Source organism: Remersonia thermophila, chromosome 3, assembly GCF_042764415.1.
Source record: "Remersonia thermophila strain ATCC 22073 chromosome 3, whole genome shotgun sequence".
Classification (NCBI taxonomy): domain Eukaryota; kingdom Fungi; phylum Ascomycota; class Sordariomycetes; order Sordariales; family Chaetomiaceae; genus Remersonia; species Remersonia thermophila.
In genome coordinates, this window is record NC_092219.1 from 2,991,206 (window position 1) to 3,008,994 (window position 17,789).

At 61.5% G+C, this 17,789-nt stretch overlaps 7 protein-coding genes across 7 annotated transcripts; 1 reads left to right on the forward strand and 6 right to left on the reverse strand.

The window, feature by feature from the left end:
* Positions 1-239: 239 nt before the first annotated feature.
* VTJ83DRAFT_3666 (uncharacterized protein) lies at positions 240-626 on the reverse strand (the record flags this gene model as incomplete). The annotated part of the gene is made up of 2 exons (XM_071010069.1): positions 240-436; positions 575-626. 2 exons carry the CDS (start codon positions 624-626, stop codon positions 240-242), a joined length of 249 nt encoding a protein of 82 aa, XP_070867544.1.
* Positions 627-2,116: 1,490 nt separating this feature from the next.
* VTJ83DRAFT_3667 (uncharacterized protein) lies at positions 2,117-3,172 on the reverse strand (the record flags this gene model as incomplete). The annotated part of the gene is made up of 3 exons (XM_071010070.1): positions 2,117-2,447; positions 2,515-2,648; positions 2,744-3,172. The coding sequence occupies 3 exons, from the start codon at positions 3,170-3,172 to the stop codon at positions 2,117-2,119; spliced, it is 894 nt and encodes a 297-aa protein (XP_070867545.1).
* Positions 3,173-4,296: 1,124 nt separating this feature from the next.
* On the reverse strand, positions 4,297-6,699 carry VTJ83DRAFT_3668 (uncharacterized protein; the record flags this gene model as incomplete). The annotated part of the gene is made up of 4 exons (XM_071010071.1): positions 4,297-6,191; positions 6,260-6,319; positions 6,395-6,473; positions 6,556-6,699. 4 exons carry the CDS (start codon positions 6,697-6,699, stop codon positions 4,297-4,299), a joined length of 2,178 nt encoding a protein of 725 aa, XP_070867546.1.
* A 1,043-nt stretch (positions 6,700-7,742) lies between these two features.
* On the reverse strand, positions 7,743-9,735 carry VTJ83DRAFT_3669 (uncharacterized protein; the record flags this gene model as incomplete). Its single annotated transcript, XM_071010072.1, has 2 exons — positions 7,743-9,548; positions 9,637-9,735. The coding sequence occupies 2 exons, from the start codon at positions 9,733-9,735 to the stop codon at positions 7,743-7,745; spliced, it is 1,905 nt and encodes a 634-aa protein (XP_070867547.1).
* Positions 9,736-11,502: 1,767 nt separating this feature from the next.
* VTJ83DRAFT_3670 (uncharacterized protein) lies at positions 11,503-13,359 on the reverse strand (the record flags this gene model as incomplete). Its single annotated transcript, XM_071010074.1, has 3 exons — positions 11,503-12,529; positions 12,646-13,159; positions 13,233-13,359. The coding sequence occupies 3 exons, from the start codon at positions 13,357-13,359 to the stop codon at positions 11,503-11,505; spliced, it is 1,668 nt and encodes a 555-aa protein (XP_070867548.1).
* Positions 13,360-14,510: 1,151 nt separating this feature from the next.
* Positions 14,511-14,774, forward strand: VTJ83DRAFT_3671 (uncharacterized protein; the record flags this gene model as incomplete). The annotated part of the gene is made up of 2 exons (XM_071010075.1): positions 14,511-14,513; positions 14,589-14,774. The coding sequence occupies 2 exons, from the start codon at positions 14,511-14,513 to the stop codon at positions 14,772-14,774; spliced, it is 189 nt and encodes a 62-aa protein (XP_070867549.1).
* An 863-nt stretch (positions 14,775-15,637) lies between these two features.
* Positions 15,638-16,074, reverse strand: VTJ83DRAFT_3672 (uncharacterized protein; the record flags this gene model as incomplete). Its single annotated transcript, XM_071010076.1, has 2 exons — positions 15,638-15,741; positions 15,837-16,074. The coding sequence occupies 2 exons, from the start codon at positions 16,072-16,074 to the stop codon at positions 15,638-15,640; spliced, it is 342 nt and encodes a 113-aa protein (XP_070867550.1).
* Positions 16,075-17,789: the final 1,715 nt, after the last annotated feature.

Here is a 17,789-nt window from a genome sequence, read left to right on the forward strand (position 1 = left end):
CTACGAGGACGCCATGCCAGAACATCAACGCAACGCATTGCAGCAAGACGTTCAAGGGAGCGAGTGCGGAGCGAATCCATATCCTTTTCCAGCTTTCCGATGAATAGCCACCCTACGTAGGCAATCTCATGCGTCATGCCTCAAGACGAAAACGCCAGCGCAAGTCTATGCCTCCGCCTCGCGCCAGTCCCACCCACGCTCGACGAGACCAAGGTGACCGCCACGCTCCCAGCCCATCGTCATTGACACGCCTCGCCCGTCAGCCACGCCATCTTCTGGAGCCTCCCGGCCTTGATGTTCTTGGGCCCGTCGCGGTAACGGCTCTCTCGGTGCTTGATGGCGAGGCAGGCGTCGCAGCGGTGGGCTTTGTTGGGGCGGCCGATGCGGCCGAGGTCTATCTTGCCGCAGTACTTGTGCGGCACCTGGTCGGTCCATTCTGTCCCCGAGAGCACGCGGGCTTGATTAACGGCAGGATTCTTCTCCCAAGGTTAAGGGGGGGGGGGGGGGGGGGGGCAGGGGACTTGGAATCGTGGGATCGACGCGGACGGGGGCCGCGACAGCGCCAAGAACTCACGAATCGGGGTCCGAGACGTAGTGCTCGGGTTTTTGGGGTACGTGTGGCCCATGGCGATGACGCTCGTGCCGACAGCGCTGGACAGGCCGGGCGGATGGGCTCAGCGATTGTTGGGAACGCTGTGGTGGCAAACCCACCCCGACGTCGCGGATGAAGAATGAGGGAGGAAGGTCGCTGATGATTTGCTCTGGAGGCTACTTGGGTCGTCTAGGGGTCCTGCATCATAGCGCTTTCCAGGGGCGCACGAAAGACTGCCAGGAGAAGAACAACAACGGATGATCCCAAGCGCTGATGGCATGAATGGACGCTCAGATGACTTGTCGACAAAAGATCCGAGGCTGGATGGGCCAAGTCGCCCCCGGTTGGTCCCGTGCTCCGCTGGCCATCTACACAGTACAAGACCGTCTGAGGACCGTGTCCACAGATCCGCTGCGGCTCGTTCCCCGCTTCAGCATCGGATGTACTATGTACGTACACGGTAGCATTCACTTGAGGCAGCCTGTGGAACTAGACACTTGACTTGATCGAAATGGCGACCTCTCGATTGCGTACCCTCCTCCAACCAGAGAATTTCTGAAACGTTACTCTGGGACCCAACGAAGCATCTTCGGGGGCATCCCTTCGCCTGTCGTGGCAAGTGGCCGTTCTGCTGGTGTTGATCGGGTGTCCAGGGCACGTCACACTGTTCCCCACACTTTCAACTGCCAAGCAATGCTGCAGGTGCAGGGCATGGAACCACCCCCCCCCCTCCCCCCCACTCAGCCCTATGGGTGGGGAACCTGGAGTATAACTACACAGTATAACTAGTAAGGTAACCCGCCCAGGGATCCTGGGCTCCACCCGCGAACCTCAACGGCCAGGTTTCGGTCTGCTCCGTCCCTGTCTCCCGGACAACTCGGATCCCACAGGGCAACCTTGGGCTGGTCCACAACACCGTCTCGTACGTCAGGTAGTATCGTCACGGAGCCATCTGCCTCGTGGTTTGCCAAAGGCTTCATTGTTATCATCGATGGGTTGTATTAGCACATCGACCATCAGCACCTCAGTCCCATCCTGCCCATCCACGTCACTCCTCCTCATTCCCGAGGTACCTATCAAGGCCAAACGACTCGGCGCAGGATACACATGGAAGACACCGAAAAGGAAGGTCAGCCGAGATACCGTGGGGTACCCATGGTACCATGGTTTATTACGACTAACTACTCAGTAGGTATATTGATGTACGAAAACAAAAAAGCTTCCAAAATTCCTCCAGCGTGACTCCATGCCCGGCGGTACTGACACACCTCCCACCGGTATCATCGCGACACCTTTTTCTTTACCCAAAACGCCGCCGCCCAGCCGCCGTACCTATTCCCCCCCGTGGTCTAAATCAACGCCCGTTTAAACGCCTGTCCCCAGAGCAAACCCACGCCGCCGGGTAGGCATACCTCATGGTATGCCGTGTGGTCCATCCATCCGCTTTTAGATCCGCCATTCTAGGTCCTGCAGCCCGGCCTATCCACGTTTCTCGACTTTTGTCACCCTTTTTCTGCGCCTCGTCTAGTCTCCCCGGGTCGCGCTCTGAACAAGCCTGGCCGGGACGCGGATTTGCCGGCCTCTGTACTCGATGATCTTGGACGGCTGCTGGAAGCCCGCGAGGGCGGGATAGCCGGAAAAGGAGTGCGACCCCGGCGCAGGCCGGTAGAATTTGTTATTGCTGTTGTTGATGTTGCTGTCATTGCTACCGCTGCTGCTGCTGCTACTGCCGTCGTCGTCGTCGTTGTCGTTGTCGTTGGCGATGACGCTAGGCGTCCTCGTGGCTGTCGTCGTGACGGCGGCGTTGCCGGTGTGGTTACCCGAGTCGCTCCCGCGGGCGCCGCTCGCGCGGCGACTCCCAGGGGGCCGGACAACCCGATCGATGGACCGGGAGCCAGCAGCAGGGTGTGCCACAGCAGCACGGCGCGATGCCGTCGATCCGGCAGCGCCCTCGGGGGCAGCGGCGGCGGAAGCGGGGGGTCCGTCGTTGCTCGTCCAAAGCAGGGCACCGGGGGCGGCGGTCGAGCACGTCGCAGAGGACGGTCATCTCGTAGGCCTGTTGCGCGCACGGCCGCGTCAGCTCGGCATTCCCGCGCGACGATGGCCCGGCCAAGCGGGCCCGACGCCAAAGGAGAAAGAGGTTGAGCTCACCGGTGGCGGGCCCGCCGGCGGCGGGGGAGCGTAGGCGGGCGGGGCGCCCTCGGCATCGGCTGCGTGGCGCGTGTATCGGGGCAGCGGCTCGGCCTGGGGGGGGGATCCCCATTCGTTCTCGACCGCCAGCGCATCCATGTCGTCCGGCTCGTCCGCGAAGAGCACGTCCATCACGGCCCTTGACTCGCATGCTCTCCTCGTTGTCATCGTCGTCATCGTCGTCATCGTCGTCGTCGTCCTTCTCCTCCTCCTGTTCCTCCCTGCGAAATCATCCTCTCCTTGGCCGTCCGCGCCGCCGCGCCCCCCGGCAGACCGAAACGGCTCGCCAGCAAGGCGAAGGCAGAAGGCCCCCAGACGCGCACCGACGCGGGCGGCGAGAAGACGCCCCGTGCGGGGGCAGCGTTGGGTGGTGGTCATGGCGGTGGCCATGGTCGCCAAGACGGGAGAGGGCAGGACCAAACGTCGCAACGATGAAATGACGCCGGAAAGGCGGGAACGGAATGGCGGGTAGGGAGAAACGCCAAAAGCAGCAGGGCAAGGAGATGTTTACAGCCAAGATGATAACCAGAAGAGATGGTGGTGAAATACTACTACGCTGAGGGGCCGGCGGGAGTGAGCGGTGGTGATGAAGGGGCTGATCAGATGTGAGCTCGATTGCTGCGGCATCAACGGCGATGCTGACGGGAGGATGGGAAGACAACTAGGTAGGTCTGGGCGTAGGAGCTTGGAACATGGGTACGAGGAACCGTGGACAGCCAGGAGGATAGGGAAGGGTGGCTTTATAAGTGAAAAGGGAAACGCTACGTGAACGAAGCTGGCGCGTCTGACATGACGCTGGATCCAAAATGCACGGTTCGAACGGCGGTTTCACCCCAGATGATGCATGGAAGATGCTGAGGATTGGAAGAGCGTGCTGGGACCGGGTCAGTGCGGGATGCTGGTTCAAGGGATTCGAGTAATGTTCGACGGTTCGCGAGGGAACGAGCAAGTAAGATGAAAACAAACAAGTCAGCAGGAAGAATAGTGACAGGGAAAAGAAGAGAGTTGTGCTCGTAGCATCAAGAGAGTAGGATGAACGACGCCGGTATGGGGAAGCGTCTTTCAAGATTCTCAGATTTTTTGGGGAATGTCTTGATATGTTTTGATGGACCATAGACCAGGTTGTAACGCACAACAGACCAGAGATGCTGTAGGAGGAGGGATGCCATGGACTTTATGACCATGTCTCCTCCGACCACCGTGTCGTCCCAGCCAAATGACGTTTTCGAAGGAGGGATAAGGAGGAGGATGAGATCAACATCGTTATTTTGTTGCAAACTTTCCATGTCGGGCCAAAACGAGAGAGAGAGACCAGATCCTCTTTCAACAAAGACAAACAAGAAGATCAAATTCCGAGTATCCCGCAAAACCACTACAGCTTCAGGGTATCTACATTACTCATGACCATGATAAATGCCCAATTGGTGGTACAAATCACCCTGAACCCCCCATCATGACCGCGACGGCCCCACATGCCGCACGGCTTCTCTCATTTAATATTGCCTGCGACTGTCTCACTGGGCGTTGACGTCATCTCCTTCCACGACAATGACGACATAACGACGCGAATTGGCATCCTCAAACGCCGCCGACTCATCCGCCTCCTCCGTCACGTGTACGGCGTGGTTATGTGTCGCATCCGCTACCATCTGCGCGGTGCCGTCGAGGGCGTTGATGGCGACGACGTGGTGCCGGTGCTTGGCCAGCAGCTCCGGCGGCGCAGCGCCCTCGGGGAACACCACGACGCGACGCTTTTGCCGGGCCGTCTCGACGCCGGCGACCGTTTCGCGCTCTTCGTCGATGACGTAAAGGCTGCCGGCCGCGAGGAGAGGATCGGTGGCCGGGGCATGCGGCGCCTCCCGCATCACGTAGCGCCGCTCGGCGCTGGCTGTTTTGGTCGTCACGTCGCTGGCTTGGGATCGCCGGCGACCGCCATTGCTGGGCGGCGGCACGGGGGTCTCGAGGGCGGCCTGGAACCGAACCGAGGAGCCCGAGGAATCCATGCTGCCCGCCGCCGTGGTGGCGAGGGAAAAGTTATCGACGCTGAAGTGCCGGCGGTGAGGACGGCTCTTGGTGCGGGCGTGGGGGGACACGTCGTCAGAGTCGCTACGATCAGCGCGGTCCGTCTCGGGCTTCCTGGGGTACGCCTCGGGAGACGCCAGGAATGCCGAGCGGCTAGCCGCGAGCAAGGGCGCCGACTCTTCGTCTAGCGACCTGGCGTTGGAGCGGGCCGCCGAGGTGTCAGGGGAAGGGTTCCCGATCCAGCCCTGGAGGAACAACAACGACAACACCCCGGCGCTGCCGGCAACGACGGCCAGGGACCGGGTCATGGTCTTCCAGCCCCAGAGCCCGCTGACGGCGCCGGCAAAGAGCGGGCCGACGAGCGTGCCCCAGGCGCCGGCCAGGTGGGGGAGGGGAGCGACGCGGGCGGCGGCGCTCCAGGGCTGGGTGGCCCCGGGGCCTGCGGCCGCAGACATCTCCCTCAGGAGCGGCTCTCCGGAGAGACCGGCGCCCAGGGAAACGGCGCCCAGGGCGAGAGAGAGGGCGCAGCGCCCGGCGTCGGCCTCTTCGGCCACGCGACCCAGGGCGAGGAAGGCGGGGATGGAGGCGAGGAAACCGCTTGTCACGAGAAAGCGGGGGCTCTTGGGCACGCGCGAGGCCACGACGCCGGCGAGGAGCCCGGTTACGGCAGCAGGGGCGGAGAGGGGGACGAACAGCGACGCGCTGGAAAGGATGGACCAGCGAAAGCGCCGCAGGCTGAGGACCGGCAGGACGCTGTGAAGGGAAGAAGCCAGCAGGGCAAGGACCAGATAGCCGCCCCACGCAACCGACAGCCGGGCGCCGTTCTGGCCAGCGCCGACCGGGGAGGCACGCCGGGGGGTCGGCCGCGAATCGGGAGCGGTCGGGGACAGAGACCGCGGGGATCGCTCGCCAGACTCGGAGGTGCGGGAGGACACGGTGCCGTAGCCGCTGGGGGTGGACTCGGGGTCGAGGAGGGCGGCGGATTCCTGACGAGTGCCTGTCGCAGGACCCGCAGGCGCGACGCGCACCGCGATCAAGCCGAGGGCGAGGTTCAAGGCGATGAGAGCATAGGCGCTGTAAAACAGAGGGGGCGCGCCGTAGCCGTCGTACAAGGCCCCGGCGACGAAGGGGCCCGCGGCCATGGCTGCGTTCTGGAGGAAAGCGGGCGACAACCAGGTCGGGCCGGTGGCGGCCGCCGTGGCCTGGAGGCCCGAGGACGCCCCGATGATGGCTGCGGCGCCGAACCCGTGCATGACGCGGGCCAGGATCCAAAGCCCATGGTCAGCCGAGAACTGGAGCAGGGCGAAGGCGGCGGCGGTGGCGGCGAGGCCGGCGAGGAGCACAACGCCGGCGGTCGGGCCCTGGCGGGTGAGCAGAGGCATCAATGCTTCAGGAATCAATCCGGTCAGCCTCAAGGCCCAAGATCGTGGCCGGTCCGTCGAGCCGGAGACTTACGAGACGATACGGCGAAAGCGCCGCCATGCGCGGCGACGAGGACGGAGGTCCATAGCTGGACTGGTATCGCACAAACGAGGCGTCAGCGCTTGATCCGGGCGTCACGCCCACACGCTCCTTGGGGGGCCGACATACCCTGAGAACGAGGAACCTGGGCTCGGGACTCGAGAAGGATGGGAAGCACGGGAATTATGAGGCCCGAGAGGAACACGTCCTGAGAGGGGCATCACGATGGCCCGGCGGGTCAGCCATCGCAGCACGGCGCTTCGGTTCTCTCGGCCCGCCACCTCACTCACCGAGAAAGCAGCCAGTTTGGCTACCGCCGCCAGGAACGGGGCGGCTTTCGGTCGCGCGGCGTCGTTGAGGTCGACATGGCGACGCGTTTCCTGGTCATGGTTGAGGTCAGGAGGGCCTGGTCGCGTCGCGGATTGTCCCCGCATTTGCTGTGGACGAGATGCGGCTGTGGAGGTGCTGGATTCCGACGGCGGGCTCTGAACACGGCCAGCCTGTTCAGCTGTCCCGTTTCTTTCCGTTCAAAAATAGGACCCGATGAGGAGGAGGAGGAGGAAGAGGAGGAGGAGGAGGAGGGGGGGGAGGGAGGGAGGGAGTCGCCAAGGACGGGGTGTTGAATTGAGGGCACCGTGAATGGGTAGTTAAAAGTGTATTTTATTTTTTTTGTCCCAGTTTCCGGGCGTCCCATCGCGGGGGAGGAGAGCAGAAAGGAAAAAGAGAAGCAAACGTTGACTGCCTATCTGTTTCTGGTTGGTTTCCCCTGAGGTGACGCTGGGCGCGGTGCAGGCGCAACACGCAACACCCACCACCCGCCGACCCTCCGGTGGGGGGGAGAACATGGAACCCCGGTCGGGCCGGGCCATTCGCGGTGGGGCATTGGCCAACCACATCCCGCGGTTGTCCCCCCGCTTTTCTCGGGCGATCCTCCCTCTCGAGGAGCTCCCTGTGATCAGCCTGCCGCGTTTCGATTGGGCCAATCACGCCGCCAAGCCGCTTCGCCTTTTGGCAACTTTGGGCGCCCCACGCTCCGTGCGAACCATCCGCCATCAGCATGACATTGCGCTGCAACTCCAGGACGCCATCGGCGGGCTGCTCGCAGTTTGCGTTTATGCAGGCGTTTATGCACGTTGGCCGTCCCGCATGCATGCTTCGCAAAAGATGAAGTAGAAAAAAAAAAAAAATAGGCATGCCATGTTTCCAGGCCTGGGAAGAAGCGTTCGGCCCGAGGGAGAAGGGGTTATGTACGGTAGCTTGGCGAGAGGTACATGTACCACGTTACCTAGTATATATGGAACGTGATATACTATATACAACTACCAAGCCATGAGAGGAATGTTGCACACACGATACGATACGACACGGCTACCGTACCTGGTCGGTAGTGGTGAACTGCTTGATGTTGCTGTACATTCCATGATATGCTGCAGCTGCACCTCTCCTCACCTCTCCTCACCTCACCCACAGTACATGCTCATCGATGCTCGGCAATCATAATCCCGGCCGCCCTCTCGGCAATCCCGTACACGATCGTCTGCGGGTGCGCCGACATCTGCACGGGGATGATGCTCGCGTCCGCCACCTTGAGGTTGGTCGTCCCGTACACGGTCAGCCTCGCGTCCACGACCCCGCCGTCCCGGCGCGGCCGCATCGCCGCCGACCCCGTCGGGTGGAACACCGTCTCGGTGACGTTGCGGACGTACGCCTTCCAGTCCTCGTCGGTGCGCACCGCGTCCTCGCCCGGCTCGTACTCGACCTCCCACAGCGCCCGCACCTCGGGCGCCTGCGCCAGCCGCCGCGCGAGCTTGAGCAGCGCCACCAGCCCGGCCAGGTCGTACTCGTTGCCGACGAGGCCCGGGTTCAAGACGGGCGGCTTCCCGGCCGGGTCGCTCGGGTCCACGTGCACGCTGCCGCGGCTGAGCGGGTGCATGAGCCCTCCGAGGATGGTGAAGAACCCCCGGCCGCGCAGCGGGTGCCCCGCCGGCGGGTACCCCTTGGCCCCGGTGTACCGGGGCGAGTAGATGAGCTCGACCTGCGGCACCCTCGCGTCCCCGAGCAGCTGGAGCTGCTTCTTGAGCTCCGCGTCGACCCCCGGCCCGGCCCCGACGACCCGCCGCGCCAGCCGCGCCAGCTCGGCCGCCTCGCCGGGCGTCTCGACGGCCCGCCCCCAGTCCGCAAAGACGTACTCGGCCCCGCTGTCGTCGTAAAACCCGGGCTCCCCGCGCAGCCGCTTGGCCCACTCCTCGGCGGCCAGGGTCGCGTTGACGCCGAGCCAGTCCGCCGCCGCGATCCCCTCGCGCAGCGCAAACGATATCTGCACGCGCGGGTGCTCCTGGTAGCGCTCGCCCACGCCGGCGAGGTCGACGAGCTGCGGGATGCCCGCGGCGCCGAGGACCTCCTGGCGGCCGATGCCGGACAGCTCCAGCAGCTGCGGCGTGTTGATGGCGCCCGCGCTGAGCACCACGCCTCTGCGCGCCGTCAGCACGGTTCCGTTCTGCAGCGTGATGCCCGTCGCCGTGTAGGCCGCGTCGTCTGGGCCGTCTTGGCCCCCCTTCCCCTTCCCCTTTCCATTCTCCTTGCCCTTGTCTTTGCCCTTGCCCTTGCCATCCCCGTCAAGGCGGGCAAGGTTGACCTTGGCCGCCGGCGCGTCGGTCAGGACCTCGAGGTTGGGCCCGGCCAGGGGCAGGTACGCGTTGGCGCTGTAGGACCGGTTGTACGGCCCCGGATCGATGCTGCCGGGCTGCGACATGACGCCGATGGGGTTTCCCTGGAGCGAGTCCTGGTTGTGCGGCAGCTGGGGGAACCGGGCGGCGACGGCGGGCACGAAGACGGCCTGGTGCTCGGGCACGAAGCGGCTGAGCGCGGCCTTGACGGGCCCGTCGGTGCCCGAGCCCGGCGGGCCGTTGACGTAGGTTTCGGCCTTCTCCATCGCCGCCGACAGGGTCCGCCAGTTCCACCCCGGGTTGCCCAGGGACTCCCAGGCGTCGTACTCGGGCGCCGACGCGCGGTTCCACGTCAGCAGGTTGACGGCCGACGAGCCCCCCAGCACGCGGCCGCGCGGCACGCGGATCGAGCGGTTGTTGAGGCCCGGCTGCGGCGTCGTCACGAACTTCCAATCCAGCGGCCCGCCGAGGGTCGAGCCCTTGAGCCCGGGCACGTTGATGCCGTCATGCTGCAGCGCTTCGGGGCCGGCTTCGACGAGGAGGATGCGGGACGAGGGGAGCCCCTGGCTCAGGCGAGCCGCGAGGGCCACGCCGGCGGTGCCGCCGCCGACGATGATCTGCCGAAAGAGGGGGGGGGTGGTTAGCTGGGCGTGGGCGAAGGCCCGTGGAAGGCGGTCATGGCTCCTCCTCGTAAGGTAAGCTCACGTAGTCATATTCGCCAGTGCCTGGCGGTGGATGGTCGGCATTCCCCGCCTGCGCTGTCGCTGCGAGCACCAAGACGGACCATGCGATGGAGCGCAACATCTTGCCAGACCCGGTGCCGAAGCTTTCAGAGGGTGTGTGTCTCGTCAGCTTCGTGAGCGAGCATGGCCCTCTCTCCGTCCTGGATCGCTTCCGGGTTGGCGCTGCTGGGGTTTATGTTCGCTGCAACCCCGCCATATTGCGTAGTATCTGGGGTTTCTTTTCCCTCCTGTGCCCCGGACCTCAGTCCCAAGCCAGATGAGAGAAAGAGTTCAGAGGTTCAGGGGGAAAGGGGGGGGGGATGCATTGCGAGCCGTGTTCCGGATGCTTGTAACCTCTCCCCGGGTATCGTGCTTACCGTCCTGCAGGGATACCGACAATACACCTTCGCGGTCCTCGAATGGGAGTCCCGGCACGTCGGACGCCTCTCAGCACTACATGCGGATACATCAGCTCGCTTGGTACGCTGTCTGCCACTGCAGCGGGGGACGGTCTGCAGGTCGCAGGCCTTGCTGCCCTGCTGGCATGAAGCTATCGAATCTTGGAAGGCCTGCGTATCTGTAGAAGCTGCAGTGTGCTCTACGGCGTACTCTTGCATGCCAGCAAGGCGAGACGAGACCGCTCGATACTACATAAGCCCGTCAGGTCTGGCGTTTTTGCTCTGGTGACTGTTGTCGGCATTCTGTCCAATCTTGTGATGCCGCTTTCCGTGTTTTCACCATCTCATCAGAACAGCATGTATAGGTGATCAGCGACGCCCAGTCGTTCGCTTGGCGAACAAATCATGTCCCTCTCTCTCATGCACTTTCAAGCCTTGGTCTTTTGCGTCATTCGCCTCCACGAAGAACGAGCACCACAAGCATGCAGGGATAGAAATCGTCAAGGTTTGCCGACACTTACTTCTCTACGTGTGCCGAGGATGAGCATTATTGCTACTCGCCAGAGAAACCATTCCGAGTCACCAGCCAAAGAGAGATGCGAACCAAGGGGCCGTTGAATGGCCCAAACGTCCAGCTGGTTCCTAAGAAACTCGAGCGACCCCCCTTGCCTGCCAGCTTGCCTATCCGTGCCGCGGCAGAACAGCCTTGAATTTTGAATGGCTGTGTTTCATGTTTGTTTGTGTGCATCGGGCATTCGTGTTGAGTGGTCGAGAGGGATGGGATGGGTGGCTGAGGGTCTTTGTTGGCACGAGAACAAATGTGACACCACCGAACGGCTAATGGGATATTAATAGGGGTTTCTCATACACTGAAACAATGTACACGGTAATAATAACCAAACGGGCTGCGCTGCCCAGTCAATTCACTTCATCCAACGTCAGCGCGCTCGGCAGCTGAGTCCATACTTGTCCAGCATTACCAGATGCCTTGCCCAAGTCCATGGAGGCCCCGTCAGCAAAAATGAAAAAAAAAAAAAAAAAAACCGCGCCGTATTTCCAACCATCCCTTGCCCGCCACTGTCTGCCTTTTCTTCATAGATACGCGTCCCAGAAAAAAAACGACGATGACCGAGCGTGCGCCGCAATATGCTCCTAACCCATCATCTAAGGAAATAAATACTAGTCAAAACAAAATCTCAAAGAGGTATCATCGAAGCAAAGCCAGGGAAGTAAGAATACACGACCCCTGCAGGTCTTTGTGCGTGCAGACCCTGCGAGGGACGAGAAGAGACAGAAAAAAAAAGAGTTGTATGCGCACGCAGAGCGCCGTCAAGATGAAAACAGAAGCCAAAGAGGTATGGTATCGTAAGGAAATAATCAGGTCGTCGAGATGATAACCCCTCCCAAAGCAGGGGGACGGCAAAGATTGTCGATCCGGGCCAGCAACGTCATCATGGCCCGGTCGCAGGATGTCCCCCTTGCGTCGTCGGCATATCCGTCTGCCAAGATAAGACCATGGTACTCGTAAACATCGAATCGTCCACCACGGTCCCGGCAATGCTGCTCCAGTCGTCAAGAACGCTCGCCGGCATTGGGAGCTGTGGTGGTTGTTGAAGCTGAAGCGCCTGTTGTTGTTGTTGTTGTTGCTGCTGCTGCTGCTGCTGTTGTTGTTGTTGTTGTTGTTGTTGAGGCGGCATCTGTGACAGAAGCTGCATGTGCGGGAGCACGTGCGTCATGGGCAAGTCGTAGAACGGTCCTGTCGCGGTCGTCGCTGGGGTCGTTGTCGTCATCAGTGGAGGCACGTGGCCGAATGCGGACATGGTGGTTTCGGGGGTTGGCGGAAAGGCCGGTTTCTGCTGCGGAGGCTGCTGCAACGGCTGGAAGAAGTGGTTGGTCTGGGGGAACTGCGGCGGCTGCGACGGGAGGCGTGCCATGCTACGCGGCTTCTTGAGGCGGGGCTGCTCGCTGTGGCGGGGCGGGCTGGGAGTAGATACGTGCTTTGTCTGGGGCGATGCGTTCGATCCGTCCTTGATCTTGAGCGGCTCCGACACGGGGCGGGGGGCGGCGGATGATGGCTTCGGCACCGGCCCGACGAGAGGCTTGACCTCGCTCCGAGGGACTATCGCGGCCATATCGTGGGCAAGGCGGGCCAGGAATTTCGGATCGTCACGGCCCTCGACAAAGAACTCGAGCAGGTCTTGGAGGTTGCCCGAGCATTCGCCCTCCAGGAACCCCTGGGCATGGCCCGTGGTGGCGGGGTCCCATTGGAACATGGGCTGCTGGTTGCGGGGGAGGTGGTCGTAGAGCTCGGCCTTGAGTTCCTTCCATGCCTGCAGGAGGGCGGGCTGGTGCAGGAGGCCGTAGATGACGAGCGAGTGCTGCCAATGGGTCTTGTTGCAACCGTCGTCGTAGTGCCGGGCGACGTGGTCAAAGTACCGATCACGGCTGGCCTGAAACCCGCCACAGAATCCGCACGCCCTGGTGAGATTGTTAGGATGGCTGGCGTCGGGCGCATGAGGAGGCAGCCGCGCAGCGGTACGGTGGCGACGACGCCCGGCGGTGCGAGAAACGAAAGGAGGCAGGGACCAACTCACCACGCCGTCTTCTTGTGGGTATAACGCACGACACGGTCGGCGTGCGGGCAGGTCGTGCAGCCGTGGGCGTTCTTGTGGTGCTGGTTGAAGGTGTTGGCACCCCAGAAGAGGCGGTTGCAGTCGGGGCAAGGGTATCGCTTGTATCGCTCGTGGAACTCGTCTTCGTGACGCTTCCAGTCGAACTTGCGCTGGAAAGCCACGTCGCAGAAGGTGCACCAGTAGGCGCCCTGGGGCTTGGAGTGGCCCCGGTTGTGACTCTTGACGGGCGGCACAGGCGGCACGGGAGGTAGCTGCGGCGCGGCGGCATCGTGCGCCGATGCCCCGAAGCCCCCTTGCGAGGAGACGGAGCTCGTGGTGGTGGCCATGGACAGGACGCTGGCATGCTTGGATGACTTGGAGCTCGTCGTCGACATGGACAGGCGGTTGGTCAAGGTGCCATGGTTGGCGATCTGGGCCTGGAGCAGGGCGTGCAAGCTCTGCGGGGATGCCGCGTCCGGGCTCGACAGGGAAGAATCTGCCATGGCTGCATCAGCGTACCCGGTTCCCCAGCAAACAAGATCCCAGAGCACGGGGGCTCGTCTCCTTACCATTGTCACACTCCTCCAGCAGAGCGTGTAAGAGGGCTTCTCGTGGGAGACCGCCATCGGTAAGCGCTTTGACATAGGAACGGAACGCGGCCAACGTGTCGGCGGGCGGGGGTTGAAAGGAATTCATGGCGAACGTGTCGAGGCCGAGACGGCCGAGGTTGACACTCGGCTCGGCTTTGTTGAAGCTGAGAATCCAAAAAAAAAAAAGGGGGGGGAGGGGGAAAGAAACACGAGTCGAGATCGACGGAACGGCGGAACGGCCGAGCGTTGGAAACGAAACGAAACGAAACAAGATCACGATTGGCGTTGCTCCCGGCAAAACGAAGGCGATCAGCCCTCCATGATCTTTGTGCTGAAAAGACGCGCTCTCGGCAGGCCAATGGGTCGAAAACAAGATGCGAAAGGAACAAGACGACGAACAAGAAGAGAAAAGTAATCTCGGCGCCTGCAACGGGTGAGGCCGCAGCGCGCGCGGGAGGACCAGCCCTGGAGTACGTACTTTATTATAACACGGGCTGCAAGCCAGAATGCACCCTCGTCGAGGACCGACAGGGGTCGTCGGCGAGAGCGACGAGTGACAAGTGAGCCTCGGCGGCGCAGGTCTGCGGGACGACGGACGCAGCCAGGCGAGACAAACAGGCTGAGAAGAGATCGCTGCAGGCTGCAGATGGCGGCGCCGCCGGCTCGAAACAGACCCGGTCCTGATGACGAAGGTGGATTCAGCTCGGGCAGCTGAGACACCCAAGGCGAACAAGCTTCCGGTGGAGCGATGTCGTCGACCTTGACAGTTCCTGATCGACCTGACCGCAACCCAGCTCGCAAGTACAACACGCACACGCCCACAACCGACAGCACAGCACAAGCTCTCTTTGCTTGGATGATCGGAGACGCAACGCCCCGACAAGCAGATCTCCACGCTGCGGGAACCCCCCCCCCGGCCCTCCCTCCCTCCCAACGGATCTCGGATCTCTGATTGGTCTTTGCTCATCTCTACCCGCTCACCTGAAACGCCGGCAAGGGGGTGAGCCCCCTGTCGGCACAGGTACGTTTCGAAACACGCAGCAGGGGGAAGGGGAAAGGTTAACTACCTGCTCCGCCCAATCAGGCGCGCCAGGTCAGCGGAGCCGTTCGTTCCATTCTCACACGGCGCTGCATCAGCCACGGCCTTCACCCTCGCACCAGCCACCACCAGCCACACACCGCCGCCTCACCACTCCCGCTGCCGCCCACTTACTTATAGTAGTTAGACGTGACGACCGAGGTCCTGGGCTGGACGACATGGCATGCTCTCTCCGCTTACTAAGGCATCTACACCATCTAGCTGTGTGTTCGCTTGGCTTACTCCGTCTGCCCCAGGTGCCAACCGGTCCCGGTACCGTACCCGACCCGACCGGCAAGACATGGGCCCACGACCACGACGTGCCGGATGGAACCGGGCGTGACCGCGCGAGGAGGGGAGGGTCTGTGTGGGGGGGAGCTGGACCTAATGCAAGATGTCTTGCAGTCCCAACTGCCGACATGAGATTCGGCATCGGCACCTGAGTCGTCTCCATCCGGATGGCCAAGATACCTACCCGGCCTTATGGTACGGTACATTTCTGTAACGTAACTTGGTCGACGACATTCGTTGCGCACCGGGTGGTTGGAGCGAACCAGTCCGGCGTGTCATCCGTGCGGCGTTCGGCCTCGGGGGGGAGTGGATGGGTTGTTGGAGCTGTCGATACACATTCAGGGCATTGGGGATAGCAATATCCGTTGGCGACGGTGGTGGGCCAGCCCGTGCCCGGATATGTACCATATGACGAGCATGGCCTTGGTAGGCAATGCTGGTCTACAAATCCAGGTGCTTGAGGAGGTTTCCTATTTTGGAATGTCCCCGGATCGGGGCCTACGGTGCTCTCTACGGACTCTGAGACCCATCCTTTGACATCGGGGGGTGGCACACCTCTGGTACACTCATCACGACGCATCCTTCGCGATAGTAATTCGTTCGAGAGGCGGTTGACAAAGTCCTGCGGGGATTTGACAATTGGGTGGCGTTGAAAATTCAAGGCCGAACCCCGAGAGTTTTGGCAAACAGTCGAGGGACGGTCTTGTCGCTACGATTCACTATCACGAGGCTCCAATTGGGTGTTGAAAGAGGTGTAGAGGCGCGCAAGAAAATCAATTAGCAGCCCGGGCAAACGATCCCGCTCAGAAGCGACCGATCAGCCACACGCTTCAAGAAGCAACAAGTTCATACAAGACAGAGGAAACCTTTGAGCCCAACACAGCCAAACCAGAACCTAGACTTCTACCGCCCCGTATTCTCCGCCTCGCCATCATCCTCCTACCACCCAAGTTCGGTTCTATCCAGATCGTTGTCGTTGGTCCAAAGAGCGGGAAGGAGACGGCGTCCGAGCCCTTTAGCGGACGCAGGTGCAGTCGCAGACGCTCCAGCCGAAAACGCACGACTGGCGCCAGATCTTGGACTTGATCTGCAGGCATTTGTAGCCCTTCTTGGAAGCCTCTGTAGTTTGACATTCATGCGTTAGCTCGTGATACCTAAGAGGGGAGGAGAAGAGATAGGGAGCGAGAGAGAGAGAGAGAGCAAGAAAAACGTACCACCACGGCACATGGCGTTGCAGCGGTTGGCCCAGTCGGTCTTGCAGCCGCCGCTGGCCTGCCAGGTGATGTCGGCGGCGCGGACCTCAACATCGCGGGCCTCAACGGCCGGGAGGCCGACCGGGCCCGAGGTCTCAAGGATGACGACGTCGGTCACCTCGGCGTCGACGTTGGGGGTGGCGGCCGCGGAGGCGATGGCGAAGCTGCCGAAGAGAGCAAGGAGGAACTTGGCCTGCATTGTGGCGGCGGCGGCGGCGGCGGTGATGTCTGAAACAGATGAGAAGTTGTTGTTGTTGGTTGGAGAGGTGAGAGGCCGTTGGGCTGCTCGAGTTGGCTTGTTGAGGCTGGTGACGAGGAGGATGATGCGATGTCTTCTTATACTTTTTTGAGGCCTCTCGGCGACCTGCAGTTTGCCACAAGGAGACCCTCAACGATCCCGCGTGGAGATTGACCGCTCATGCCGTCGCCGGAAGACCCAGGGTGCTGTTGGCCCGCTCGATGCCCTGCTGTCGCGAGAAGTCTGCCTCGGGTCTCCACCCCCCCACCAACGCCCGACCCTACCCGATGCCACTTGGTCTCCTGTGCCTGTCGTGATGCACGTCACCTGTGGGTCGAATGCTGAGCGAAGCGAATATCAAAAACGGAGACGGTGTTGCATGGCCGAATATGGGGCCGGGCGACTGGAGCCTCCCGCGCCACAAAAGCGCCGCCCAAGGAGCGGCCGTTCCTGGTAACGTCAGGCAAATCAGGAGGAGCCTGCGTGATGAAAGAGGCAATACTATAATACGGACAAGCACGCGGATCGGCGAGCAGCCAGAGGCAGCCATAGGGGTTGGCTTCAACGTGCCACCAATGTCAACACCATCCTCTGTTTTCCTTGCTCACACCAGCTCGCTAACACAGGAGTGGATCTCGTGCCGCAAGAATAGGACAGTCAATGGCAGCCCGCCTAGCCGACAAGATTGCTGTCAAGCGGAAATAGATGGCGTCTCTCCAGCAGTGCTCTAGAGGCTTGGTACACCAGTGGTTGAATACCCAACGTAACATGGGGCTGTCGCCTAGTGGACACTCCCACATAACCGTGAGGTAAACTATATACATTGATCAGTAACCCCGAGCCCCACGGGTTCAACGGCGCGCGCCAAACAGAGATGCGAAGCCGGTGATCTGGATCCGCCAACGGCTGCCCAGGCGTGCAGCTCTTGATGCGGAACCCCGCGTGTACCATGGGGGGGTGACCGAGAGCATCTTGGGAGTCAGACGGTTTCCATCCCGGGCTTACGGTGTATGTAGTGTAGGTATAGTAGATGAAGCGCCTTTGGCGCATTCCATTTTAAGAGCTAGACAAGCTCAGGGCTTCGGTTCAGCCATGCCCCCAACGGCCGCGAGGCGATGACAACGCGGAAATCGTGCAAGCATCGAGCCAGGAATGAGAAGAGCGGCGTTTGGGTGACGTGATGCTTCCATTCAACCGATTGCAGATGACCGAACGTCCTGTAATATGTAGTCGGTAAGTGAATCAGGCAAAGGCAAAGTTCCATGACACGCGGCTGCTTGGACGCAGAACACGAGCTGCAAGAGTCTCTGGCATAGATGGCAACATCGATGACAACATCCTGTGACTGTCAACACTCAGAGTTCAACTTGCAGCCGGGTGTGCTAAGACAGTGCAGCAACGTGCTTGTATAGTAGAGATACCCAACCGCCCCTAGCCGGCGATGCGTTCACTGGCGTGTCTGCATCACGGGCAGCTTACTATGATACCAAAGGTAGCGACGCTACCGGACCGTCTCTCGGTGAAGCTCCACCGTAGTCGCACCACCCGAGTCGCACTACCAGGGTCGCATCACCAGCTTCTTTCGAGAGTCGCATTCGGTAAGTGAATCAGGCAAAGGCAAAGTTCCATGATACGCGGCTGCTTGGACGCAGAACACGAGCTGCAAGAGTCTCTGG